We start from the raw sequence: 26,908 nt of genomic DNA, 5'->3' as shown, positions 1-26,908 counted from the left end.
GAAAAGGTAGAAAATTCCATAATAAAAAGGGGCCAAAAAAGCTAATCCCTCACAAATTTTAACAATTTGCCAGTGAAGAGCGTAGTCGTTCTGTGACAAACTACCATTAACATAAATCGTTAGTGTCATGCTTATGGTATGTTACTTATGCCTTAGTCGTTTCTTTTTAATATTGTTATTTCGAAGAATTTTTAAAATTTTATATCGCGTACGAATTCGATTTTGATTGGTTATATATTATGCTTTAACTTCGATGGGTTCTAGGGTACAACATAGATTTAAATCACGTATTATAAGTTCAAGCAGTTTCTTTAGAAATTTCAATTCAGAGAAAATGCCATTAAATTTCATTATTAATTAATAATTCAATTTAATAAAGATTAATTTAAACTATAGTTAACGTTATCGCTGCAGTCCAATTATTTATCAATTTTTCTAGAAAAACAGGCATAAAACCTTAAAAAAAAATAAAAAAAGCAATAGAAATCCGATTTAAATCAAATAAATCTATATTTTTGATTAAAAGTCAACAACCCCTGGCGGAAGGAGTTTGCTGTTGGAGCATGAGTAGTATTTGGAGCAGCGCTAATATCGTCTCAACATTCTCCCAACTGAGTAGGGGAAAACACGTTCTTATTACCACCTTAAAATTAAAATTGCTCTTTAGGCAAGGCTTTATAAATAAAAAGAATTTTTTTTTATCGCGAATGCACTCAATTTAACAGGTGCAAAACTCAAGCAAGTCTAAAAATTGTTATTTGAGAAAAAAATCATACATACTTCTTATTTAACCCTCTCATTATATAAAATTCAAGATAAAAGATTAAGCTAATCATTTAGCTAAATAAAGCAATTTACTTTGAAAGTAAAACATCGGTAAACCTAATGATTTATCAAGTTAATATTCGATCCTAAAACCCCCTAATCAAAAGAGATAACGAAATAGAGAAAAAGTATATATTACTAACCTTCTATCATTTAAGAGTCTATTGCTATACTTGATATTAATATCAACATTATAAATTAACGATAAAATTAATTTAATCAACCAGTTCCTTGTGACTTTTTACTATTTTATTTTTAAATCTCATAAAATACTAAAAAAGGTCAAAATGGGAGTATTTTAATAATTTTGTTAAATATATTATATGGCTAATAAGTAAAGGATCTGCTGCATGGCGTCACAGTCTTTTAATTTTACAAGTCTGCGCGCGTGCAAATCGCCCGTGCTAAGAATATACTAATAAAGCCTTATTTTATAAAATCAACTATTATGCCCGTACGAAACTAAAAATATAAGTACGCAAAAAGAAGGATAAAAATATTTAAATATGGAGTTGGCCTAATTCTTAATTCGAATTTCTTTCAAAAGTCGCTTATTTCGACTCGCTTGATTTTTGTTCTCAGGTCGGGAGTAAAAAGTCCATTCTTCTCATTCAAATTTTATGAAACTGTTTTTATTTTTAGTGTTTATAAGAATATCTAAGTTTCCAATTTATTTTGAAGAGCTCTTCCAAATTTAAATCTTAAAGGTTAACGACCAAGACTATACAGTCTAAAGTTACGGGAAAAGAAAATTGTAGGCTTAAAAACCGTGTACTGCTAATGTTATTTTCATAAAACAAATACGTTTATAGGGCCCGGCCGATTTTTCAAAAGGTACGTTTCGGATAAACGAATTATGCCGAACGAATTACATCTTATAAAACTATTACAGAGGAAAAATATAGTTGTTGGATTATTAGCGGCAGTAAATGATAAGCCGAAATTTTGAAACATACAGAAATATCTGGTAATATCAGAAGTAACATAATAACAATAAGTATGTCAATTAGGAAAAATTATCACTGAACTGATTTTCAAAGTTTAGTTCTCAGCACAGAGCCCCCGAGTGTCTAAATTCGCCCAAGATGAAATATACCAAACACGCTATTCAGTCCAAGTCGGGAATGCAGTGTTGAAAAACGTTCGGTCAGGATATTAGAACTAAAACAATTGGAAGTGACATACTTAGGTTATTATGTTACTTATGGTAAAACGAGCTGTACCTGAAAAGGGGGTAGATAATAAATGCAGGGCTCCCATCGACCCTATAATCCCTAATATTGTCCTATGATTCTGAAATGGTCCTATAAAATCCTATGATTCCTATATTTTTAACATATTCGGTTAAACCCCAACTGATAAAAGTTTTAAAGATTTATTTAATTGGTCTCGAAGGAGTAAATTGGAAAATATTTTGAAATTTCTTTTCTGATCAGTCTTACGTTGTTATAACTCCTTTTAAATACACGCTATAAAACAGGCGTATTTGTCCTAAAATTGGTAATTTAGATTTAGTCCAGGGTTCATATAAACCTGGAAATATCAGGGTATTCGATTGTCCCATTTTAGAGTTAAAATCAGGGAAACCGGGAAAATTTATTTAGGGTTCAGAAGGTTTTCCGTAATGAGTACAAATTTACATCAATAAGTAAATGGTAAAATCGTCCGTTAACGGGACTTCTTTCAAACGCCTAACTTACTATTATCAAAAGTTCATATTCCCACAGAGTTGCCACACGTCAGGGAATTTAAAAATGGGCCTTAAAAGTCAGGGAATTTTAGGAATTTGTAAAAATTCAGGGAATTAAATTTTATCTTGGCACTTTTTGAAGGTAATTTACAAATTATTATTATTATTTATCTCCTTGAAAGTTGGTCTAATTTTTTAAACATTGCAATAACCTTTTTACTGAGATATAAGTCCATTTAAAATTATTCGCTTATGATAAAAGTAAAATATAAAATAAAAATTTTGGCCTTAAAAAGTCAGGGAATTGTCAGGGAATTGGAATCTGCAAATTTGGTGGCAACCCTTTCCCAGTAAAAGGAAATGTTTTAATAGAAACGGTAGGACTCTTTCGCTTTGTCTTTAAACGTTATTTATGTAGCGATATAAACTGGTTTCTTAACTGCTATTCCAAATCGTCTAATGGCTCTTGAAAGTCTAGTCTGGCTGGAATTTTAACCGAGACGAAAAACTAAGAGTTTAGTAAACTTGAAGAATTTCGGTAAAGGCCTACTGAGAAAGTGGACTACGGATGCGCTCTATAAATCTAAAAAGCGTCGAAAAATTGTACAAAAGACGGCCGCGGGCTACGCCACCGCGATATCACTCGTTGATAAATAGGCGGCCGTCATCGGCAGCGGATGCGGAGAATTTCTCGTCGGTCGGAGCGCCACCTTTTGGTCCTTTTGGTGGGGAAAGGATGCCGAGAAACCTAATAGGAGAGGCGATTCAGCGGTTTTTGCAATCCGGTATCCGCGACGGCCATTATCATAACAGCGCTACTGAGCACCGTCAGTTTATCCGCCCTTAAACCCGCTTTTCGCGTTTATGGGCCGACAGCTTTTCTCGTAGTGTCGTTTACCCAATACGTATAAGTGGACCCTTATAAAATGGCGACTATTCAATTTCAATTTGACAAATTTCACCCCGTTTTGCAGCTGTTTCTCCCGAAATTGTACAGTTTTATGGTTTTCAATGTAATTTTAATATCCATTTCGCAGATTTAGTTCATAAATCAGTTTTTTTTATAAATGTGAACGTTGAATAATCAAGTTGGCTAAAGTAAACTATAATCGTATTATCAAAATAACATAAGTATAACAGGGCCCCCAGAGGTCCTATAATTCCTATAAAATCCTATATTTTCAAAAATGTCCTATAACATCCTATATTTTTAGCAAAAGTCCTATAAAATCCTATAATTTTGATATTTTGTCCATTTCAAATCCAGCCACTCAGTTAAATTGCTAGTTTTAGCTATAGGATGAATTCCTATACCAAGTCATTCTAGTCTATACTTTTGTTATTGTTAACATGGTTAGATACTAGTATATTGTTGTGATAAAATGGTTAAAGAGTTTCTATTTTTTAAGTGAAAATCAAAGATTTATTTCTCTAAATATAGATTTTGTTTTTAAATGCATAAAGGTTGTAAATTAAATAGCATATATAGTCCTATAAAATCCTATAATTTTGTAAAAATAGTCCTATAAAGTCCTATATTTTTAGAAAAAGAATCCTATTTTTTATATAAAAAAAAATGAAGATTTGAGTGGGGACCCTGGTATAACACTATTTTTTAATTATTTTCTGTTTCGCTAATATGTAACATAATTACTCATAAGTGTGCCAGAAAGAACTTTTTCTCAATGAGACCTAGTTGCAAGGATATGACGTAATTGATGTCACTTCCCAGTCGATAACGGTTTTATCGTCGTTAAAATTAGTTCTGCCGGGGAGGGAAGGAAGTTAAAACCAGTTTTACGCGACGTTAGTGCTGTATTTTCTTTGGTGGCTATGAAACAAGGTCTCATTTAAATTTTTAATACAGAGATGTTAAACAGAGGCACACTTATGAGTAATTATGTTACATATGATTACACGGATAAGGACTGAGAACTGTACTGGTAACAGTGCATATGAAGCATCATCCAGTAATTATTGGAAATTAAAAATTTTCCTAATTAAAAATAACCGTTTATTTAGCTAAACGCTACTCGAAATCGTTCAATAACATTCAAAAGTTTTATTATTTTATTAATTGTATTATCCGTGAAAAAATCCAATTAAATTATTATGCATTTTTTATTTTCTTTTTTTTGTGGTTAGTTTTTATTCGAAATTGTAAGAACTTTGTATTTATTTCTTCGATTAAAAATGTATATCTTTATACGATAGAATTTGCGACTTCAAACGAGTTTATTTTCCCGAAAGGTCGGTTCAATAATAAAAAGGGAACAAGATCAAAAGAGGAAAATGTAAGACTAGGGACTTTTTAAATGCACAATTATTTATACGGCATTGTAAATTCATTAGGGATCATGTTAAAAGTACGTTTTAAATTTCGCAAATTTGAAATTTTCAATTTTTATATATAGCCCATTAATGTTCGTAAAAAAATGTATCACAAATTTGCATCGATGAGTGCAAGAATTTTTTCTATAAATGCAAATTCCCATCGATGTTCGTAAGACATTTTTAAGCTTTCTCACAAATTCGTATCTCTCACTAAGAGTTATCTACAATTGGTAATTTCAATCCTGTAAAACTCCTATTAAGTGGTAATTTCAATCCGGTAAAAATCCTATTAATTGGTAATTTCAATCCTGTAAAAATCCTATTAATTGGTAATTTTAATCCTGTAAAAATCCTATAAATTTGTAATTTGAATCCCGTAAAAATCCTATAAATTGGTAATTTCAATCCTGTCAAACCCCTATAAATTGGTAATGTCAATCCTGTTTAAATATTATAAATTGGTAATTTCAATCCTGTAAAAATCCTATTAATTGGTAATTTTAATCCTGTAAAAATCCTATAAATTTGTAATTTCAATCCTGTAAAACTCCTATTAAGTGGTAATTTCAATCCGGTAAAAATCCTATTAATTGGTAATGTCAATCCTGTAAAAATCCTATTAATTGGTAATTTTAATCCTGTAAAAATCCTATAAATTTGTAATTTGAATCCCGTAAAAATCCTATAAATTTGTAATTTGAATCCTGTCAAACTCCTATAAATTGGTAATGTCAATCCTGTAAAACTCCTATAAATTGGTAATGTCAATCCTGTAAAACTACTATAAATTGGTAATGTCAATCCTGTAAAACTACTATAAATTGGTAATGTCAATCCTGTAAATTCCTATAAATTGGTAATGTCAATCCTGTAAATTCCTATAAATTGGTAATTTAAATCCCGTGAAACTCCTATAAATTGGTAATTTTTGTACTATAATTGTGAAATTTTCATCATATAGTTGATATAAATTCTTAGAGACTATTGGCTGGAAGCCCTGAGGGTGACTAATACTTAGCCATATCTATATCAGCAGCGAAATGGCAGGCCACAACACCCTCACGAGGCGGGTTTAATCGCGTCTATTCCGAGAAACAGTCGTCTCGAAAGGTGATACCGTGAATCCATTACATCCCCTTCAATCTAGATATATTCACCAAAATGAGGACATGGCGCAATTGTTAGTGATGTTCGGCAAACCCGGGGGACGACCAAAGTTTGTCCCAAACTCCTCTGGCTTCTTTCCGTAGAGAGCGACCTATTAGTCGGGGTATAACCATTCTCCGTGGGCATAGCGGAAGTGGCAAATGCGTCTGTGGCGGCTCTGGTACTAAGTAATCCGGGACATCTCGCGCTCCGCCGAATGACTCACAATTACACGCCATTTTTGGCTCGTTGTTGTCCCCCGCTCTCTTTCTCTCGGCGCGTTAATATTTATGTTCTCCCCCGGGACCATCTGCGCCCGAAAGTTCGCTCCGCCTTATATCTTTCGTAATGCGCCCGTTTCCCCCAAATATGGAGCCTCCAAATTCAGATTTTTGTGGGAAAAGTCTCGTGATAACGCGCCACTCGGACGAAGGTTAAAATTAATGGTGGCGATGTAAAGCTGGTTTTGTCCAGAAATACATCTTTTTGGCGGAGGGACGAGCCCCCGGTCTGGACCTTGTCCGCTGTCACATTTACGCCCTCGTCCGTTATGCCCGGCTCCGGGACCCAGCCGTTAATGGAGGGTGGGATTACGTTCCCACAACTGATCAACCTTTTGATTGTTGGTCTTCGTGATTTCTATGGTTTCCAAATACAGTTTGTATTTTGGATACGTTTGAAATTCCGGGGCTACCCTAACGTAACACGTCGTAGATTCCTACTTTGAAACGGTTTAACTTTCAAGAAGAAATGATACCATGTCCATTACCTTTAGAGTACTTTTATCTCAAAACCGGATTTGTGTGTATTTATTAGTTCCACGTACTGTGTCCGTCGCCGCCAGTGAACTCACGATTTCTCTGTTAGAGGTACAAAGACACCTGATACGTCAATCGATTGGAAATATCAAGGCCTCGCCGGCATTGTTAACATTTTTGAGATCGGGACCACGGAAGTGGGTCATTTGTCCATTTTAGTGATTTTGGCGATTTTCGAATTTAAATCTACATACTTTTTTCTAAATTAAGACCTACTTCGTTGAAAATTATATTTTTAGTTGGTGCTGATCATTTCTGAACTACGTTTTCGGTTGCATTAAGAAATTTTAATTTAAGTGAGAATTCTGGCCAATTCGCGGGACCTCATAACCCGCGTACCCACTATTGTCATATTTGAATTTCGTACCCATTGATAATGGCGCCATCTAAGGCCAAACGCTCACTGCTCCTCGTAACGTCTCCGTCCTGGCTTCCACAAGCCTTTGCTTCGTAACGGAGACAATGCCTTGTGGAAGGCAGGGCGGATACGAAACAGAGAGCCAGTGGGCGCCTAGTCTAACTCGTTCGCGTTTCGAAAAATTTGGTTTGTCAGTCCCGGAAAAATGAAATTATTAAGATTTTTTTTAAAACTTGTTTGAAAAAATTTATTTTGTAATTTTTTTTACAAAAAATTAATACATTTGAATAATAATTGCTATTACCATAAACAAATATTTATTATCAGTAATAGGGCGAAATATTTAAATACCATTGTCTTAAAATGCACTAATATTTAATAATATAGAACCTTAAAATCCTCATATTTAATGATATAGAACCTTAAAATCCTCATATTTAATGATATAGAACCTTAAAATCCTCATATTTAATGATATAGAACCTTAAAATCCTCATATTTAATGATATAGAACCTTAAAATCCTCATATTTAATGATATAGAACCTTAAAATCCAAAAATATGTATTAATATAGAACCTTAAAATCCTCAAATATTTAATAATATAGAACCTTAAAATCCACAAATATTTCATAATATAGAACCTTAAAATCCACAAATATGTATTGATATAGAACCTTACAATCCTCAAATATTTAATGATATAGAACCTTAAAATCCACAAATATTTCATAATATAGAACCTTAAAATCCACAAATATGTATTGATATAGAACCTTAAAATCCTCAAATATTTAATGATATAGAACCTTAAAATCCACAAATATTTAATAATATAGAACCTTAAAATCTACAAATATTTAATAATATGGAACCTTAAAATCCACAAATATTTAATAATATAGAACCTTAAAATCTACAAATATTTAATAATATGGAACCAATTTACATTAAATGTCAATCATGATATTAGTTACCCCCTTTACTTCTTCGTGAAAAGATTGGTTAAGTTAACACGGACGTGGAAAGTTACATTAGGTTTGGAACCTTAGTTTTTAATTTTAAAAAATTAGGTACATTAGGTACCCTTGCACCTGAAAAAATCAGTGAAAAAACCTGTTTGAAAATAGTTGTATAATAAATTTAATTTTTCTCTTTACAGAACCAAAAACCAAAATGTCCGGTTACAAGCCTGGCGTACTACTGTTGACTTTGGCGTTGACGATAGCGTCGGCCGGTTTGGCGCGTGCGCAGTACAGCTGGCCGAGCTACGAAACGAATAACGATATCAATGAACTCATTAAGCAAGACCCGTAAGTACCGTATTATTTTACTTCATTTATATCGTGTCGAGTGTTTTTATTTATGGAGATTGAAATGTAGCTTTCGTACCCTTTTGGCGCTTAATAATTAACTCTGCCCGAAGTTCGCCGGAGAAGCTGGAATAGCAGGGTACATATATAATAGTAATCGCGTTCACCGTGTCTTTAATTAGGCTGGCATCGGAAGGCATTAGCCTAGCCCGCCACATTAGTGTATGATTTATTGTTCGCCTGTTATTTACGAGCAACCGAAGCTTAATAGGCTTTTACAAATTGAGCCTAATTAGATGCCCCCCCCCCCCCCCCGCGCGTTTTGATTTATGAAAAATACGAAACCACTAGCTATCGTCACCGTTTCTACCCCAACCCCAACCAGAGTATATTTAACAAATTTGGAAAATTAACATAGCTACCTGAATTTATTATTTTTCTCATATTCTTACGTGCTAAGTTCTGAGAACATATGAACTAGAGGTCGGGGCCGGTTAATCATTATCCATGTTTAAATTGATTTTTTTCGGGGAAAAAATGTAAATATTTACCGGTTAATATTTCGGAAAATGATTAAAAAACATGTATTATTCGTAAAAAAAATTTTCGATTAATTTTAAAAATTTATCAAACAATTAATCGGATAATACAGAAATATAAATTACTTGATCAAAACGTTTTACGAATAATTTTGAGAGCTTTATCTATTGAATAAAAGTTAACCATCCCCGACCTCTAATATGAACTAACATCGTAAGTTCTGGGGCCGGGGGAAATGTCCGGGTTGGGGACAAAAAAATAGTTTGGATCAGGAAAGGCTAAAGCCGAAAAAAATTCAGGATTTTTTATAAATAAATAACCAAATAATTTCGTGGAAGAAGGTTTATAGTAAAAAAAATTACCAAATAAATCATATCCTTTCGAATTTCAAACATACATGCCCGAAAATTAACCCCGAAACATAACACCCCCGACTTAACTTTTATCTTCGGTACAGGGGTCGGGGTCCCCGTACGAACACTAGCCCATGTGAACTAACTTGGGGGCCCCGTGTAAACTAACTTGGGGGCCCCGTGTAAACTAAGTTGGGGGGCCCTTGTAAAATAAGTTGGGGGGCCCTTGTAAAATAAGTTGGGGGCCCTTGTAAAATAAGTTGGGGGCCCGTGTAAACTAAGTTGGGGGGCCCCTTGTAAACTAAGTTGGGGGGCCCCTTGTAAACTAAGTTGGGGGGCCCCTTGTAAACTAAGTTGGGGGCCCCTTGTAAACTAAGTTGGGGGGCCTTGTAAACTAAGTTGGGGGCCCTTGTAAAATAAGTTGGGGGGCCCTTGTAAAATAAGTTGGGGGGGCCCTTGTAAAATAAGTTGGGGGGGCCCTTGTAAAATAAGTTGGGGGGCCCTTGTAAAATACGTTGGGGGCCCGTGTAAACTAAGTTGGGGGCCGTGTAAACTAAGTTGTACTAGGAGTAGGGTAATTTATAGACTTTTATACTTAAATTATTAGCTCCCTGCTGCTCCAAAGGTCAGTGACGAAGCGATGGAATTGAGAGTACGTTTTGAATAAAAAAAATTGAAAGCGGGCGGTCGTGGAAGAATTGCAAATTATTAATTTTTCAATATGTTAGAATCTTCATCATAATTCTGACAGCTCCGAGGTTGAATGTTTTCGGATTAAGTAGTAGCAGAAGTTTATAATATAGATTTTCCGATATTTTTTGTTGATGATCAAATATAGCTCGGGAAGACTCGGAACCACTCCTTCCGCGTTGAGTTTGTAAGTTATCTCCCTGCTGGTTAGAGAGGTTTTCGCCCGAGCTCTTCGGTTTCCCCTTTCCATAAAAACTTGCTGAGGTTAACGGTGTAGGGAACTGCCCTCCTACGCAATTTTACCCGGCCACCGGTAATTGGATTTGCACTAGTTTAGGTCTGTGTGGTTACTTGCTTATTAGATTAGCTGATTATTATCTTATTTAATCTTTATTTGAAATTTTAGACTTTAATAACAAGTGAAATACTGCTCCTAAAACAGAGTTTTTAATTGGGAAATTGTTCTGGCATTGTCTCTAACGGAACGAGGACGTCGCGTCTAAAATTTACCAGATCCGAGAGAAAGTTCAGAGTAGTTTCGGAACGGGCCAACATCTTATGTATTCCTAAAAAAATAAATAAATTTGAATTTGAATAACACCATCATAAAATGAGTGGTTATTCTAAAAATATTAAATACGACGAATACATGATTGAAAACCTACGCGAATAATTTATACTGAAATATGTAGGTAGATTGAAATTGCAAAGTGAATATCCAAATTTCGCAGAAGTGAGCGAATAATTTCCGTCGTATAATTAAATTATTTATTAATAATAATAGTAATATATAGTGAAAATATTGTATTTTAAATACCTAACTATTAATGAACTTACTAAACTTGTGTAATCGCGCAAAGATATCCCAAAATAATAAAATCCCATCCGAAATAAAATGGTCCATACAACACCTGACAATACAGAAACTAATCACAAATCGAACAACGAAAAACCGGTACCATTTTTTTCATATAATATCCCGTTTGGAAGGGAGGGGTACATTTCAAACTGAATCCTCCTCCCATATTATTTGCAGGAAAGACCGACCCCTCTACTCGAACAAGAGCTCGCCGCTTGTCATTTCAAATATTCTTTTTTAAGACGAAATTTATAGAACAGGGGGGGGGGGGGGGCTGATGCTCGATAAAAACAGGGGACACTCTGGTTCCTTTTCACGCGGATGGAAGGGATGTTATTAAATTTGGAAAATTTGACAAGCTTTCCCCGAAGAAAAAGATTTTTCGGATATCTCTTTTGCATACGGTTCCTTGTTTTCTTATAAGCAAATGTCAAAGATTTTTTTATAGTAGCGTCGAAGTGATAAATACTCGCCGAATAATCGACCCTGATATAGGAGTTTGTATGTCTTTTGATCAACCCCGTAATCGGTGTTTGATCTCGTAGCTTTGACTGTACATCAGATTTTTGATTGGCAAAGATTTCTATAGATTACCAGTAATTTATTGGAAAATCAAAATGAATCTTTTATTATTAAGATTTCCTGAATTTTTAGCCTCACCCCTCTATTTATAGAAGATAGTTATATTCTTGAATTTTAAAGTTTAGATCCATGGTTTTTTTGAATAAGTTAATAGATTTATGCAAAAAGAACTGCTACTTCATGAAAATAAAATATTTAATTTTAAATATTTTAAATTAAATATTTTATTTCCATGAAGTAGCAGTTCTTTTTGCATAAATCTTTTTTACTTATTAAGATAGTTATTAGTTATAGTTATTAAAAATTCGAAAATAATCTTGGATTTTTAAGATTTCATTAAAGATTTCCCGACTTTTTTGTCAAATAAATCATTTCCGTTACTTGTTACTGATTCACAAAGATATCTTTCAATTGCGAATCCCAATAACTTTATCGAAAATCAAAAATGAACATGGATTTTTATTTTAAATTTTCAAATAAATATTTCCCTTTTTTTATCGAGCCAATGGTTTCCTGAATTACCAAAGATTACCCCGATTTCTCAAGACTCGAGAATAACCTTGGATTTTTAAGATTTCTAATGTTACTGATTACCAAAGATTTCCCCTATTACTTAAGATTTATTTTTATTCCAATTGATTTTAGGATTTCTAAACTAATCTTTAATTTTTAAGATGTGCAATAAATGATTTCCCGATTTCTAAGAATTTTTATTTTCATTAAATTCTAAGATTATATTCGAATATTTTTAAATTTCACGTATTTCTTAAGATTTAGAAATTTTTATGGAAATTTTATTAAGAAATCGAATAATCGATTTTTTTCGAAATGTCTAAATCTACATTTCTAGAGTGGCACGTCACCAAAAATAGTTGATTTTATAAAATGTCTTTACGCTTGCCCAACTTGTTGAAATGTTGCCCTGGAATAGTTCAGCCAATGCCTAAGAATGAGTTCATAAGGTCTTTAGTGGGAGAGAAAACGGATCCACAGCTGAAGCGGGGAGGCAACATTTCAACAAGATGGCCAAGGTTATTTTATAAAAAGAACTATTAACACATTTCGATCCTGTTTTAAAGTCGCTATAATAGCCTGATTTTTAGAGCTATTGCGCAATCTAGGTTTTCTTCTTAGTACAGAGCCCCCAAGTGTTAAAATATGCTTAAGGCGGAATATACTACATACAGGACGATAAAAAGCTATTCAATTCGAGAATTTGTGTCGAAAAAAAGGTTCCATTAAAACAATAGGAAGTGTCATACTCATGGTTATTATGTTACTTATGATAATAGGTAACGATTTTAAAATAGGATTGAAAACGTTCGATTTTCATTTGTAAATTAACGTTAATTTCTTTCTTTATGAGGGAACATAAGTTAAATTGTAAAGTCGTTGTTAAAAATGCCAAACACGGAAATAACTTCATATTGGAAGACGCTAAATAAGCTGGATAAATAAGAGCTCGTGGATCCAATTAGCATAAGGGTCAATAAATGATTAAAAGGGGTACCCGTTCGCAGCGGTCATAGTCGCCAAACAGCTCGCAGGTGGCGCTATCTTCGTCACGCAGTGTTCCCGATACGCGCGTGGCTCCAAAATATATTCCTGGGAAATAACTAATCGTGACCCGAAAAAACCACCATATTTCTCAAAAGCTGGAAAAAAACATTTTTTTATTTATACAATATTTATTAAAATATACAGCTCATATTAGAACGATTATTTGTCTATCAATGATAGCATATATATATATATATATATATATATATATATATATATATATATATATATATATATATATTGGTACTCTTATGAATTTGCGCTTAATTAGAAGGCTAATTTTCAGAAGCGTGTAATTTAAGAGGCCGATTTGTAGATAATTATATCTTTTGGTTTCTAATCGCTCCCCCCGGCGTCATGCCTACCAGACACGATTCCGGTTTTTTTATACTATACATAATGATGCTGACCTTTGTTGGACTATGATTACTTAACTCTCAAAACTCAAGCATGTATTTATTGGTGGGCCGATTGGATTAGAAAAGACATGGACCATTTATCCTTCCATTAACAAAGTAAATATTAATAACTGCTACCATAATATTTATTATATTCATCGCCTAGTAGGTTTTAGTTTTCTTATTTAGTTGATTAAGATAATAGATATTATAAATGAATTCCTAACTAAACAGTGTATCAATAAGATGAAGATCTTTATTTTAGTACTATTTGCAATGGTGACTATACTGTAGGTTTAGAAGTTAAGCTTATATCCAGCCCTATTGGGAAATGTTTTTTAAGTGAAGAGTTTTACCTATATAGCTAAGCTAACCAACGTGAGGAGAGTATATTTGAAAATATAGCAATATTGTAAATGGAAAATTTCTCATATTAATATGATATCTTAATTTCAATGTCTACAACGATTTGTTGAAAACTTTTACCGTAAAATCAGTAAGGGTTAATTTATTTCAAATCAAACCAAGGAATTACGTTTGCCAGATAAGGGAGATAAATGGGCCTCCCTGGTCCCAACCCTCGTCCCTTCTGGATTACGAATAATATAAGGAAATTTTAATTAGAGGTTAAGTTTTGCGGTGAGAAATTGAACAAGTTAACCTATTGAAATTGCTTTCCATAAAAATCGGAAATTCAATGAAAAACTAAAAAAATCATTGAACTAGAAAAAGAGGTAGTTTCGAAGAACAAACGTTTAGTTCGGGAAATATTAAACGGAATTTTTTAACGTTTACTTATAAACTTTGCAGATATTTTATCGTGAAAGTCATATTGATTATGCTTCCAGATTTAATTTAAATATTTTTTCATTCGATCCCCAATTTCACTGAGATAAAAAACCTAAAATCCGCTTTCGTTACACGGATTTTCACTTTCGGTTTCAAACAGATATTATCCTCTTTCCAAATTTTAAATTGTCCGCTACTAGCTCGAAGCTCCATTTTCACGCCAATATAGCTGAAGGGGTGTTTAAGATTTTTTTACCCACTACTCGCTGCTTTCGAATGAAATAATGAAAGGGGCATCATTGAACAGTCTGAAACTTGATATTAACGATATCAGAAGAACATAGGTTATACAACAGGGTTGCCATGGTACCTGGAAAATTGGGAATTTCTGGAAAACCGAAGAATTTGAATATGGGTATAAAAATCAGGGAAAAGTCAGGGAATTTGAATATGGGTATAAAAATCAGGGAAAAGTCAGGGAATTTGAATATGGTTATAAAAATCAGGGAAAAGCCAGCCTGGGAATTTGAATAAATAATAAATAGTCAATTCAATTCAATTCAATTTCCATTTATTTGAGTTATAAATAGATAATACAAAAAGGAGAAGGGCTAAGTCTAAAAGATGACTTGTAATTTTAACTAATTATTCAAACAAGAAATATATAAAAATAAAAAAGTAAAAAACTATGTATAAACAAATTTCCAATTTTCAACCTTTTAAATTATGAACCAGAGTAATAACAAGATGGGTAAGGATTAAATTAGATTATTTATAATTAATTATATCTCATTGATTTTGTAAACAGTTCAGTTATGGACTTACTATATTTTGAAATATACTATCGTAATGTAGGGTACCTTAGCTATATTTTGAAAATCGACTTTATGGGTGACGCTTCTGAAAATACCAATCAAATAGGAATTAGCATAAGCAGAATTTTTAAAACCAAAGACTAAGCCTGTTTAGCTAGGAATTTCTATTAAGGTCTATTCTATATTTTATTCATTGTTTTCAGATTTAATTTTAAGAAATTTAGAATTTTCCTTATTCTTGATTTTAATTTTAATTATAATTAACATAAGGCGTTATTTTACAAGGATAATTTTAGTATCACCGTCTCGTATGATAGACATTTCCAGCCAGATATGGAGGTTCGAGGAAATATCCAAACCTCATAGCGTAGATTTACTTATTTAGTTATAATAATTACTTTCAGAAAAACACTAACTTTTTCGGGACCCTAGGAAGGTCCACATTCAGTGTTATTAATTGGATTATTTGGCCAAAAGGGACAAATTACTGGTCAGATTTTGATTAGTGTGTTTTGTTTTTGGAAAATATGAATACTAACATTGTTCTGTGTAAACTAAGTAAAATTCGCAATAAAATTTATTAAAATCTTAAATATAATCAGGCCCGACAAGAGAGGGGGAAGCCGGCACAAATTATCGGGGCCCGGGCAACCTCGGGGGCCCGATTAGGAACAAACTAGGTATACATAACTCCTAAGATGTATCTCCAATAATTACGGCTCTATTGGGGCCCGAAATTAATATTTTTAACAGGGCCCGGGCCCGCTCTCGGTGGCCCTGAGAATAATTAGTTGTTTTAGCTTTAATAATAATAATCAGCTAGGCTAATACCCAAGGCACCACCTTAGGCCCAAGTCATCTAGCGACTTATATTGCCTTTAAACAGGGGGTTACAATGCGTAGGAGGGTGGTGGCAAGCCCTTCAACACTAACTATTACCGTTAGCCTCGACAATTTTTTAATGGAAGGGGAAACTGAAGAACTCGGAGGAAAACCACTTTAACCAGTAGGGAGATAACTTTCAAACTCAATGCAGAAGGAGTAGTTCCGAGTTTTCACCCAGTGCGACAAGTTGGGATCGAACCCCACCTACGAGGTATACATATCCCCTAAATTGTATAATTATCTCCAATAGTTACGGCTTTATTGGGGCCCGAAATTAATATTTTTCCGGGGGCCCGGGCCCGATCTCCGTGACCCTGAATTTAATTAGTGGTTTTAGCTTTTTAATGCAATATTCCCTTATTAGCCATTATTTGACATTATCCAGATTTCAAGCCAAAATAACATTATGAAAAGATGAGCAATTATCTCTAAAAGTTATATAATATATATACTTAGACTGGTAACATCAAACGCGCACCGCGTAACTAAGACATTGGCAACCTAGTCTATAAATATCCAAGCGTCCATCGTAAATATTTGGTCGTCTTGAAGGGAACGAAATAGGAATTTTTCATATTCATCTTCTCCCTGAATTTATAAGCATTTTCCTTCCGTAATTGCGTCTAAGAAACATTAATAAAGCGGCCTTTTTAAGGGCCTTCCAGCATCGCCCTTCGAAGAAGCGTTTCAAATCAAACTCTCCCGCCTCTAATAAATGAGCCGAAATTTTCCCCGCAGGTGATTTATGTACGTTTCTTCGCTCATTCTTTCTTAAATATATAGTTCCTTACAAGAGACGGGTATACCTTTAACCGAAATCTACCATTGATCTTTCATAGGGGAACTTTTTTATCGCCTCTTTATCCTAGTTCTAGTTTTCTCCGCGAGGGGGAGCCAGAAAATGCCCTCTTTCGGTGACAAATGAAAAGGAGGAACTGCTTTTTTTACTTTGTTGGTTGAGACGGAACGTTCTCTAGTAGATGTTAAGAAATGGACTGATATCGGCCAAGTTATAAATTATTGGAGTTTGGAACGCGCGGTTTATTTACGTCAGGAATACTTTTATATTTCACTCGTTTAAACGCTTATGTCATAAATTTTTATTTGGAATCCGGATTGCTTTGAATTTCTAGTAGGCCAAGAAATAGGTCAAAGCGCCTGTAGAAGTGTTCCTACCGCATTGCTTCGGTGTTCGGGGAGAAGCCCACATCTTCTGAGATTTTTCCGAATCCAAGATAAATATATAATGACGAGCCCTTGGGTATATTTTCACACGAAAAAGTACAAATGGAAGTCTTATATATCGTTATAGGCCTCGTGCTTAGTTTAAATTTCGATCAGCTTAAGTTTAATGGAAAATTATCTTCTTTACAGCAGCTGAAAGATTCAGCCTGAAACGCGTAAAACCGAAGATCGTCCGCTATTCTTCCCCGCATTTAGTTGACAAGTATTAAAGCAGATGGCGCTATTTTCGCATCGCGCGAAGTTTATTTTAAGCCTTGGCTAGAGTAGCGGCCTTATATAAACCATTGGAGCTCTCCCTAGAACCAGTGGCGTAATTTACTCCACTGCCTAGAATAGAACGTTTTAAATATATTTTTAATTACAAAATTATTTTTGGTCTACAAGAAGTCAGTTAATATTAATTTTCTTAAACTGTATTTAATCTAACTTTGTTTTTATTTTAAACAATAAGTATTTTCGGAAAGTACAGATATGAGTTAAAATAAACTTTAGCTCTAAAACTATGACCAATTCTAGTTTCAAATCTTTAAATTCGGAATGATATTACGTTTCTTGTTTGTTTGTGTTAAACATCAGAATTTTCAGTTCAAACTTGGCGTACGCTACCACGGTCAACTTTGATCAGGCGCTGTTCACGCTACAGCGGCCAACACATTCGTTGAAATTCCGCGAGCAAGAATTTCCCCCCTATAAACTGTACTATAACATGTAGGAGTTCAGCGCCACGCTCGGTTTTTATATTGGCTTCAATGTAAAAACTAGTGTTGTTAATTTCCCGGAAAAATGAAATGCGGAAAAGTTTCCGGAAAATTTTCCACAAATCGGAAAAATAAAAATTTGAAATTAACTTTTAATGTTTTTAACTTTTTATCGATATAAAATGTCTAATATCAGTAAACATACTACAAAACATTAATAGCGTTACATTGTTAATCAGTTTAAACTAGTCTAGAGGTTTAATTTTACTTTCAGATTCGAAAAAATGAGGCGAAAATGCCGCTTTATTTAAATTAGCAAACAATATTAGACTAATCATGGAATGAAAACTTTTTTTTATTTGTTTCGGAAAAATACGGAAAATTTTCCGGAAAAAAGGCCTCGGTCATTTTCCGGAAAATTTTCCGAGCGGGAAATTATTCGCGGAAAATTTTCCGACTTACAACACTAGTAAAAACTATTATAAAAATAATAATCCGCTAGGGGCGCTCACGTCATACACATCTTTTGCTCATAGGTTAACACAGAAACGTCAACGAATGAGATGGCCGCTGTAGCGCGAGAGATCAAAGTTGGCCGTGACGCTACAATCTAACTTTCTAATAGCTAAAATATATCGTACTTTTACGATAGCATTTCGTAGTGTTGCTTTGTTATTGTTTAGCTTTTGTCATTAACTATGTAACGCTAGTCCCTAATCCCACTTCTAAAGGGAAAAAAACGATATCATTTTTTCATTTAAATTTTCTAACAATACCCTTAAATTAAAATAAAGAAAGAAAATTTTAATGAAAAAGTTTAGGAGTTAAATATCGATCCGTTATTCGGTCTCTGTTTATCTTTATATTCTGGATATTCTCTTGTAATGTTTTGTTTTCGGTAACCTTTTACAGCTAATTAAATTTTAAACTTGAATAATCTTTAAAGTTGGTGCGATGTTATAAAGGACTAATATTTACACTTTAACTTTGTTTGGAAAACTTTTCACTTTTAAGTTTTGTTATTATATGTGGGCGCTTTAAATTTAGAGGTATGTTGATCTGGGTGACGTATTTCGTTATTTCCTCAAGTACCTGGGTTGTTACTTCTATTTTTCTTAAACCCAAAATAACCTTTACGTTTTGGGGTGTTAATAAATCCTTAATATAGTACGAGGCTCCGTTTCCGAACGGAATAAAACCATTTCCGGAATGTATTACCTTAATTGAGTCATAGTTACGCTCTCTGCGTAATTTCTTTTCGAAGTTATTCCGGAAATATCCAAACATTCTTTTTAAGAATTTAGAAAATAAAACTGCACCGATTTTAGGAACTCCTGTTGGGGGGCTTGCTGTTTGAGCGTGAGGGGGGGGGGATTGGGGCAAAGCTAAAAATCGTCTTAACATAGTAATTATCCCTATATATAAATAAATACATTCTTGATTTCAGTATTGGAAATAAAATAATATATAAGTTTAAATACCATAAATACGTGCATTATTTACCTGTAAATTAATGGGTACGTTAACTGTCAATTAATCAATAATTGGTGTGAGTTTATAGCAATAATTTATTATAGTGTTATTAAATTTACATTCGGCATATATTTTGAATAATCTCTCCTTATCTTAAACAATATTAATAAATTAATGAACAACAATATTAATAAATTAATGCTCAACGATATTAATAAATTAATGCACAACGATATTAATAAATTAATGAACAACAATATTAATAAATTAATGAACAACGATATTAATAAATTACAATATTAATAAATTAATAAACAATGATATTAATAAATTGATAAACAATAATATTAATAAATTAAAAAACAATAATATTAATAAATTGATAAACAATAATATTAATAAATTGATAAACAATAATATTAATAAATTGATAAACAATAATATTAATGAATTGATAAACAACGATATTAATGAATTGATAAACAACGATATTAATGAATTGATAAACAACGATATTAATGAATTGATAAACAACGATATTAATGAATTGATAAACAACGATATTAATGAATTGATAAACAACGATATTAATGAATTGATAAACAACGATATTAATGAATTGATAAACAACGATATTAATGAATTGATAAACAACGATATTAATGAATTGATAAACAACGATATTAATGAATTGATAAACAACGATATTAATGAATTGATAAACAACGATAGTAATGAATTGATAAACAATGATATTAATGAATTAATAAACAATGATATTAATGAATTAATAAACAACGATATTAATGAATTCAGAAGTAACTAAGGTTTTTAAAAAGTAATTAAAACATACCAAATAATGATATTTTGACCGTAAATGCTTCACGCGAACGGGTAACAAATTCCCAAGAACCTATTTAGATTACTGAAAACGTTCAATTTTTTCTTCTGAAAATGGGAAATGTAGACCTAACTAGAAATATCAATTGGCTAGTTTCAATAACACTACCGCCATCTATTGGTTTCAAAATAGATATTGGTCTCGCGCAAAAATACCATCTTGGCCAATTGCGATAAAATAAAAGTGCCTGTTAAAACTATTGAAATTGGCTGTATTTTTGGTATTTTAAATAACATTTTACATTATTGAAACTGGCGAATTCAAATAGAAAATTGAACGCCATCTTGACATAATTTTGGTTTGCAATCTATGTTATTGATTAATTAAATGGTTAATTTCAACTATTATTAAAGTTACACGTACGAACTAAACTAATAGTAAATTTAGCTTTTTTATAACTAATTATGGACGTTTGTCCAACTATAGAAAATAACAGGGTTCATACAGACCTGCATCAATAAGGTTTCTTATAAAAATGTATTTACCTTAATGCACAAATAATCATCCATTGAGTTACTCTCTAAATCTTAGTTTAAATTGTGGTTATCTTGCACCTGGAGATATCAGGGAAATATCTGTGGGAAAGGCTGGAAATATCCGTGGGTAAAGCGGGGGAAATATCCGTGGGAAAAGCGGGGGGAATCAGGGAAATATCCGTGGGAAAAGCTGAAAAAATCAGGGAAATATCCGTGGGCAAAGCGGGGGAAATCAGGGAAATATCCCTGGGAAAAGCTGGAAAAATCAGGGAAATATCAGTGGGAAAAGCTGGAAATATCAGGGAAATCGTTTTGCCATTAGTTGTATGATCCCTGCGATACTAGTTAGCGTGACAGTGGCGTAGCTGGAATTTCGTCAATGGGGGGGCTCCAACTAACAATTGTAAGTAAAAGTTCAGAACAACGAAGAGCTGCGCGTTGTACGAATAGTGAAATTTTAGAGAACTTTTCATATTGAGAGAAGAGTAAGTCCTCAGTAACCTAAATACGATCTTTTCATTGCTTATAAACAAAGATAAAAAAACAGCGCAATCCCTAACGGTGAAGAAAAAGTAAAATAAAATAAATTTCAGATGATAAAAATGGGGAATGGGCGGCCAAAGAATACTTTTTTAAATAAGCTTTTCGTTTTCGATAAAAGACGTCGCTCTTCGCTTTTAACTAAATTGAATGTGAAAAAATGGCAAATCCTATTTTTTGATACATTGAAACGTAACTCCGGAAGCGAGCTAAGAACTAGAGCCTGGGGGGGGGGGGAATCGGCTTTGGTTCTGGGGCCCCCTCCTCTTTACAAATACTTTATCCGAAATGCCGAACAAAAAGAGAGGGCTGTAGACCTACCGGGCACTTTTGCGGGGGGCCACCCGGTACCCCTTCCTTTCTCGGGGGCCGAAACCGCCGCTTCTAACGATGAGAGGACTTCCCCGCAGAGCCAGTGAGTGAGAAGGGAAAGAGAGAGAAAAAATCCTACGGTAACTTGAAATATTTTCGTCCGCTGCCCCTGCCATTTAGGCATACCAGAAAGGCGTCGAAGCGGGACTGAGAAGCTAACCTAACTCTCCGGGACGCTAACTTGTTTATTAGATCGCGCGTAGAACGGGAAACGGTTTTTTCCCCACGCTTTTGGAAGAGAGATTCGCCGCTTATAGGCGCGCGTTTCTCCTCAACTCTCTCTTCGTTGATATGTTTAGGGTGGGTTTGGAAATGGCGCTTCTTAAGTCGCCGAAGAAGCGAGCCTGGCCGGGAACACTTTGGAAGCAATTGAATCACTTTTCTCCTTTTCCGAGTTTCTTTTATTTGCCGGAAAACTTTCCTCCGCTCTTGGAGAAGTTCAACTATATATAGGAAAATTTTCGCTTTGAACGAGGATAGTTTGGCCGGAGTCAAATATATGACCGAACTCTCTTGTTAGTATATTTAGCGACTGATATTTTCTGGATATATATAGTCTTTTGGAAGAGAGAAAGTCAATTTTGGCGAGTTCGGATGCGCACGGTTCTGAGATTGAAATGTGGCATAAATCTTTAAAATCTCACTACTACTTAATAGGTGCGGGGGCGGAGTGGTTAGCGCTTTCGCCTCGCACCAAGAGGAGACGGGTTCGATCCCAGCTTGCGGCACTGGGTGAAAACTCGGAACAACTCCTTCCGCGTTGAGTTTGTAAGTTCTCTCCCCGCAGTTTTAAGGGGCCTTTCCCCGAGTTCTTCGGTTTTCCCTTCCATAAAAACTTGTTGAGGCCACCACCCTCCTACGCATTGTAACCCGACCACCTGGGTTAATGGCTTTAAAAGTCGCTTGATGACTTAGGCCTAAGGTAGTGCCTAGCTGATTATTATTAGGTTTACCCGAGATTTTTGAAATTTTCAATATAGTTTTTGATTTGATACTCTTGAAATTTTGTGTGAATCGGTGAAGTTTCGGTGGATGTAATTGCCAGGAATCCATACCTCTACTTGGAATGCTTATCCTGGCGTATCGCGTATGGTAAGATCACTCTGACGGCTTTGGCCCCGCCTACGAGAGAAAAAAATCCCCTGTTGTTTGTTATGTTAAAATAGTGACGTCAAAAAAACCGTCAGCCTCGACGAGACGAAAATCTGCCGCGATAAGGTATTTATTCCTGTAGCTAATTTATGGCTGACTTTGCAATAAATAGCAAATATGTCCAATTAGACTATGCTTTTGGTTTATGCAAAATTAAAAATGTAATACTTTATGTCTCAACAATCAAATTATATTTAAATCATCTATTACGCTAAATAATAATCATCATCATCTAGGCTAAAACCCAAGGCACCGACCTTGGGTCCAAGTCATCTAGCGACTTTTAATGTATTTTGGAAAATGTACGAACTTAGATTATCTAGCTTTGTAAATTCAGAGCAAACTCAATTAAATTAAATTTTTAATTGATCATTAAATTTAATGAAGATAAATTTAAATTTTAGTTACATTACCGCTGCACTTAACTTATTAATCAGACTTTCTAAGCTTAGGCCATAGGTCTACTCAGTAATATGTTTAAACCCCCACTTAAGTATTTTCGCGACAATTTCGATATGCCTAAATATTTCAATAGTATTTTAATCTGAAAATGTACTTATATGTGTCCACCAAATATTTTTTTAGTAATACTTTTTTGAATTTGTTTTAATAAAAATCAAATCAATCGAGTTTTTTATTTAAATCAATTTTTTTGGATTTTATTGAATTTAATGATTTTTATACAATGGCTCTTTTTCTGTATTATTAACGGATATTTAATTTTTATCAGTTATCTTGAAATTAAAGAAATCTTAATTAAATTTAATTATTATTTAATATTTTACTTTACTTTATATTCCTCGATTTAAATTAGCCAACCCTGGATGCAGACGCTAATATTTTTATCTAAAAAATCCCGAGCTTCTCTTAAAAATAACTCGACTCCGGTATCAATTTTTTCAACGAAATACGCGCAATCTATCGAAGCGAAATTATGATCAGATAGAGGAAGCCAAAATTCGATTAACCACGTTTTCTCGGATTGGATGAAAGTTGAGAGATTAAAGACCAATAAACGAATTTTACTAATACGCGCGGCGTTCCACAATTATCCGCATTCGACCTAGATCTGATTTGCGAGAGGCTAGTTTAAGAACATTAGACTTTAAGATTTTGGCGAAATCCCGACACTAAATATCTCGGCGGCTCGAACAATTTCCCTCCGCGCTATAACAATAATATATTTATAATCGCTCGTACGTCCTCCCGGTGAATTAAAGATTAGGCACGTAGCTGGCGACACTCTAATTGGCCGTGGCCGATCCTGGAACTAGTTAAAACTTAACGGGCTTTCCTCGCCCGTCTCATTTAGAAAGCCATAAATTCTGAGCGGCGGACACCGGGATTTCTAATTTCAACGCGATAGTATTTACCGTATTGGCCTAATTGCGTATGCCGCGATCTTTACCCGACGATAACGCTCGTAGAAAGATTCGCTAGAGGCCGCTGCGATAATTGAGCCACCCAAGATGGGGACCCGCTATCGGCGCACCCACACCTGCCGCTTCTTTATTACTAACTCTGTAATCATAATTTGGAAGAATATATATATTAATCTGATCAGACTGTATATAGTTATCACCGAGTAATATCGCTTACTCCATTGGGGAAAGGTCATCGTGTTGAAACTAGAAATTACATATCGAAATGGCTAAGTTAGCTATGTTTGGATATTAAAGATATTAAAGTTTCACGTATTAATTTTAATTGAATCAAAGAATTGAGAACAAGACGCGACTTCAAATGAAATTATCTGTTCGAAGCTGCACGAGCTCGCTATATGGTGACGAGGCAAAGGGCACGTATTAAGTATAAACACTTAAGTCCACCAAATATGTGTTGTCATTACAGAAATGACTCAGTAAAATGTTAAGCTAGGGAATTGATACACTTATGTGAAATTTATCTATAAACTTACCAGGGTTTCCACACGTCACTGTGACGTCAGGGAAAAGTCGGGGAATTTTGAGAATTTGTAAAAAGTCAGGGAATTCAATTTTATTTTGACACTTTTTGAAGGTAATTTTACGACTAATTCTATGAATATCATTTATTTCCTTGAAAGTTTGTCTAATTTTTTCAACATTGCAATAACCTTTTTACTGAAATATGTCCATTAAAATTTATTAACTTCTGATAAAAGTAAAATATAGAATACAAATTTTTTATCTTAAGGGAAAATCTCTTAAAATGGTCAGGGAAAACAGGGAATTTGAATCTGAAATTTTTGTGGCAACCCTGCTTACGCTATTAGCTTACGAAAATCAAGAAATAAATCTTAGAAAATATGTCGATCGTGCATGCGGTAGTGAGATGCTGCATTGGAGACTAACTTTTACTACTATTATTTTAACTAATTTTATTTAACCAAAGATAATATAGAACTCCATAGCCTATATTCGAATTCTGAGTACTTTCCGATTGACGTATAAGATTTGCATGTGATTTGATTTTATGTTGTTACACTCATATCTCAAAATGTCATTTAGCGCCCCTTCGAGTTTTTCTGTATCCACCACTGCAGCGAAATCATTAAAAAGGCCCACAAACTATGTAAAAAATATAATACAGTAAATACACCAAGAGAGACCAGAAACTAAAATATATTTCTTTATACTCTTTCATAGAATTTCTGCTAGAAATCATTCATGAACAATAATTATAATGACTTGGATTTTTTAGAAAATAGGAAAATAGTACGGCGTCGCGCCGAAGAAACGTCGGCGGTCGGCGTGACGCGCCGAAAAAATCACCTATCGGCGGCGGCGCGCCGAAATTAAGGGAGAAGCTGGCGTGGCAGCGTCGAACTCTAGTGTCAATCTACAGTAAATATCAGATCCTCAATAGCCCAATATTGATTTTTGGGACAGGGTGCCCAGAACTTTAATTGCGGCCATTTCTGTGATTTTGGAATTCTTCTACTGAACTCTTCGATCGACGGAGTTATAAGAGTAAATGAAGTATCAATCGATAGAAAATGCTCCCACCTTTTTGGAATGTATATCAATTTCTGCGATTCGAGCCCAAAACTCGAGCAAGATTCATTTTTAATTTGGTCCATGGCCTATTTTTTGATTTCTCATATTATTAACGTATCCTGCGTATTGGAGCTTGGGGGGTATTTTCTTTCGGGCGTACAAAGTCTGAAATCGGGCAGCTTTAATCAGGTGCTAGTTTTAGTAAGGTATTGTTCCTTTTTACGCTTTTATCAATGGCAGGAATCCACACCACTACTTGGAATGCTTGTCCTGCCGTATCGCGTATGGTAAGATCACTCTGACGGCTTTGGCCCCGCCTACGAGAGAAAAAATCCCCTCTGCGCACGCTCCCCCCCACGTTAACATAGTGACGTCCAAAAAACCGTCAGTCACATCGAGACGAAAATCTGCCGCGATAAGCATAATCAGATACCCAAAGCACCACCTTAGGCCCAAGTCATCGAGCAAATTTTAAAGCCTTTAATTTAGGTGGCCGGGCTACAATGCGTAGGAGGGTGGTGGAAAGCCCTTCATGCCACGCGAGTCAACAGCTCCCTACACTCTCTGTTACGAGCCTTCCAAGTAGAGGTATGGATTCCTGTCCATGGTCATGTTTATTGCTCGGTTTATTGGGAAAGCGTTGTAACGGATTTTTCACGTGGTGAGTAACACGTTGAATGAGATATCAGGGTTGCCACAGTACCTGGAAAACCTGGAACTCCTGGAAAAGTCAGGGAATTTGAATATGGGTATAAAAATCGGGGAAAAGTCAGGGAATTTTACAAATTAGTCTAAAAATCGGGGAAATGTCAGGGAATTTTACAAATTAGTCTAAAAATCAGGGAAAAGTTAGGGGATTTTACAAATTAGTCTAAAAATCAGGGAAAAGTCAGGGAATTTTACAAATTAGTCTAAAAATCAGGGAAAAGTCAGGGAATTTTACAAATTAGTCTAAAAATCAGGGAAAAGTCAGGGAATTTTACAAATTAGTCTAAAAATCAGGGAAAATCCAGGGAATTTTACAAATTAGTCTAAAAATCAGGGAAATCCAGGGAATTTTACAAATTAGTCTAAAAATTAGGGAAATGTCAGGAAATTTTACAAATTAGTCTAAAAAT

At 34.2% G+C, this 26,908-nt stretch overlaps 1 protein-coding gene across 4 annotated transcripts in view; it reads left to right on the top strand.

Annotated features, from left to right (window-relative positions):
- Mcr (macroglobulin complement-related) overlaps positions 1-26,908 on the top strand; it is a 357,065-nt gene that overhangs the window by 283,653 nt on the left and 46,504 nt on the right. For all 4 annotated transcript variants that reach the window (XM_090158889.1, XM_090158887.1, XM_090158888.1 and 1 more), the window contains one exon: positions 8,334-8,484. In XM_090158889.1, the coding sequence (XP_090015015.1) occupies positions 8,348-8,484 (137 nt within the window). In that variant the 5' untranslated portion in view covers positions 8,334-8,347. The remainder of the gene's footprint in view (positions 1-8,333; positions 8,485-26,908) is intronic.

Source organism: Leiobunum rupestre, chromosome 9, assembly GCF_980474605.1.
Source record: "Leiobunum rupestre chromosome 9, qqLeiRupe1.1.hap1, whole genome shotgun sequence".
In the NCBI taxonomy this organism is placed as follows: domain Eukaryota; kingdom Metazoa; phylum Arthropoda; class Arachnida; order Opiliones; family Sclerosomatidae; genus Leiobunum; species Leiobunum rupestre.
The sequence above is the reverse complement of the archived record's forward strand: the minus strand, read 5'-3'. Positions and strand labels throughout refer to the sequence as shown.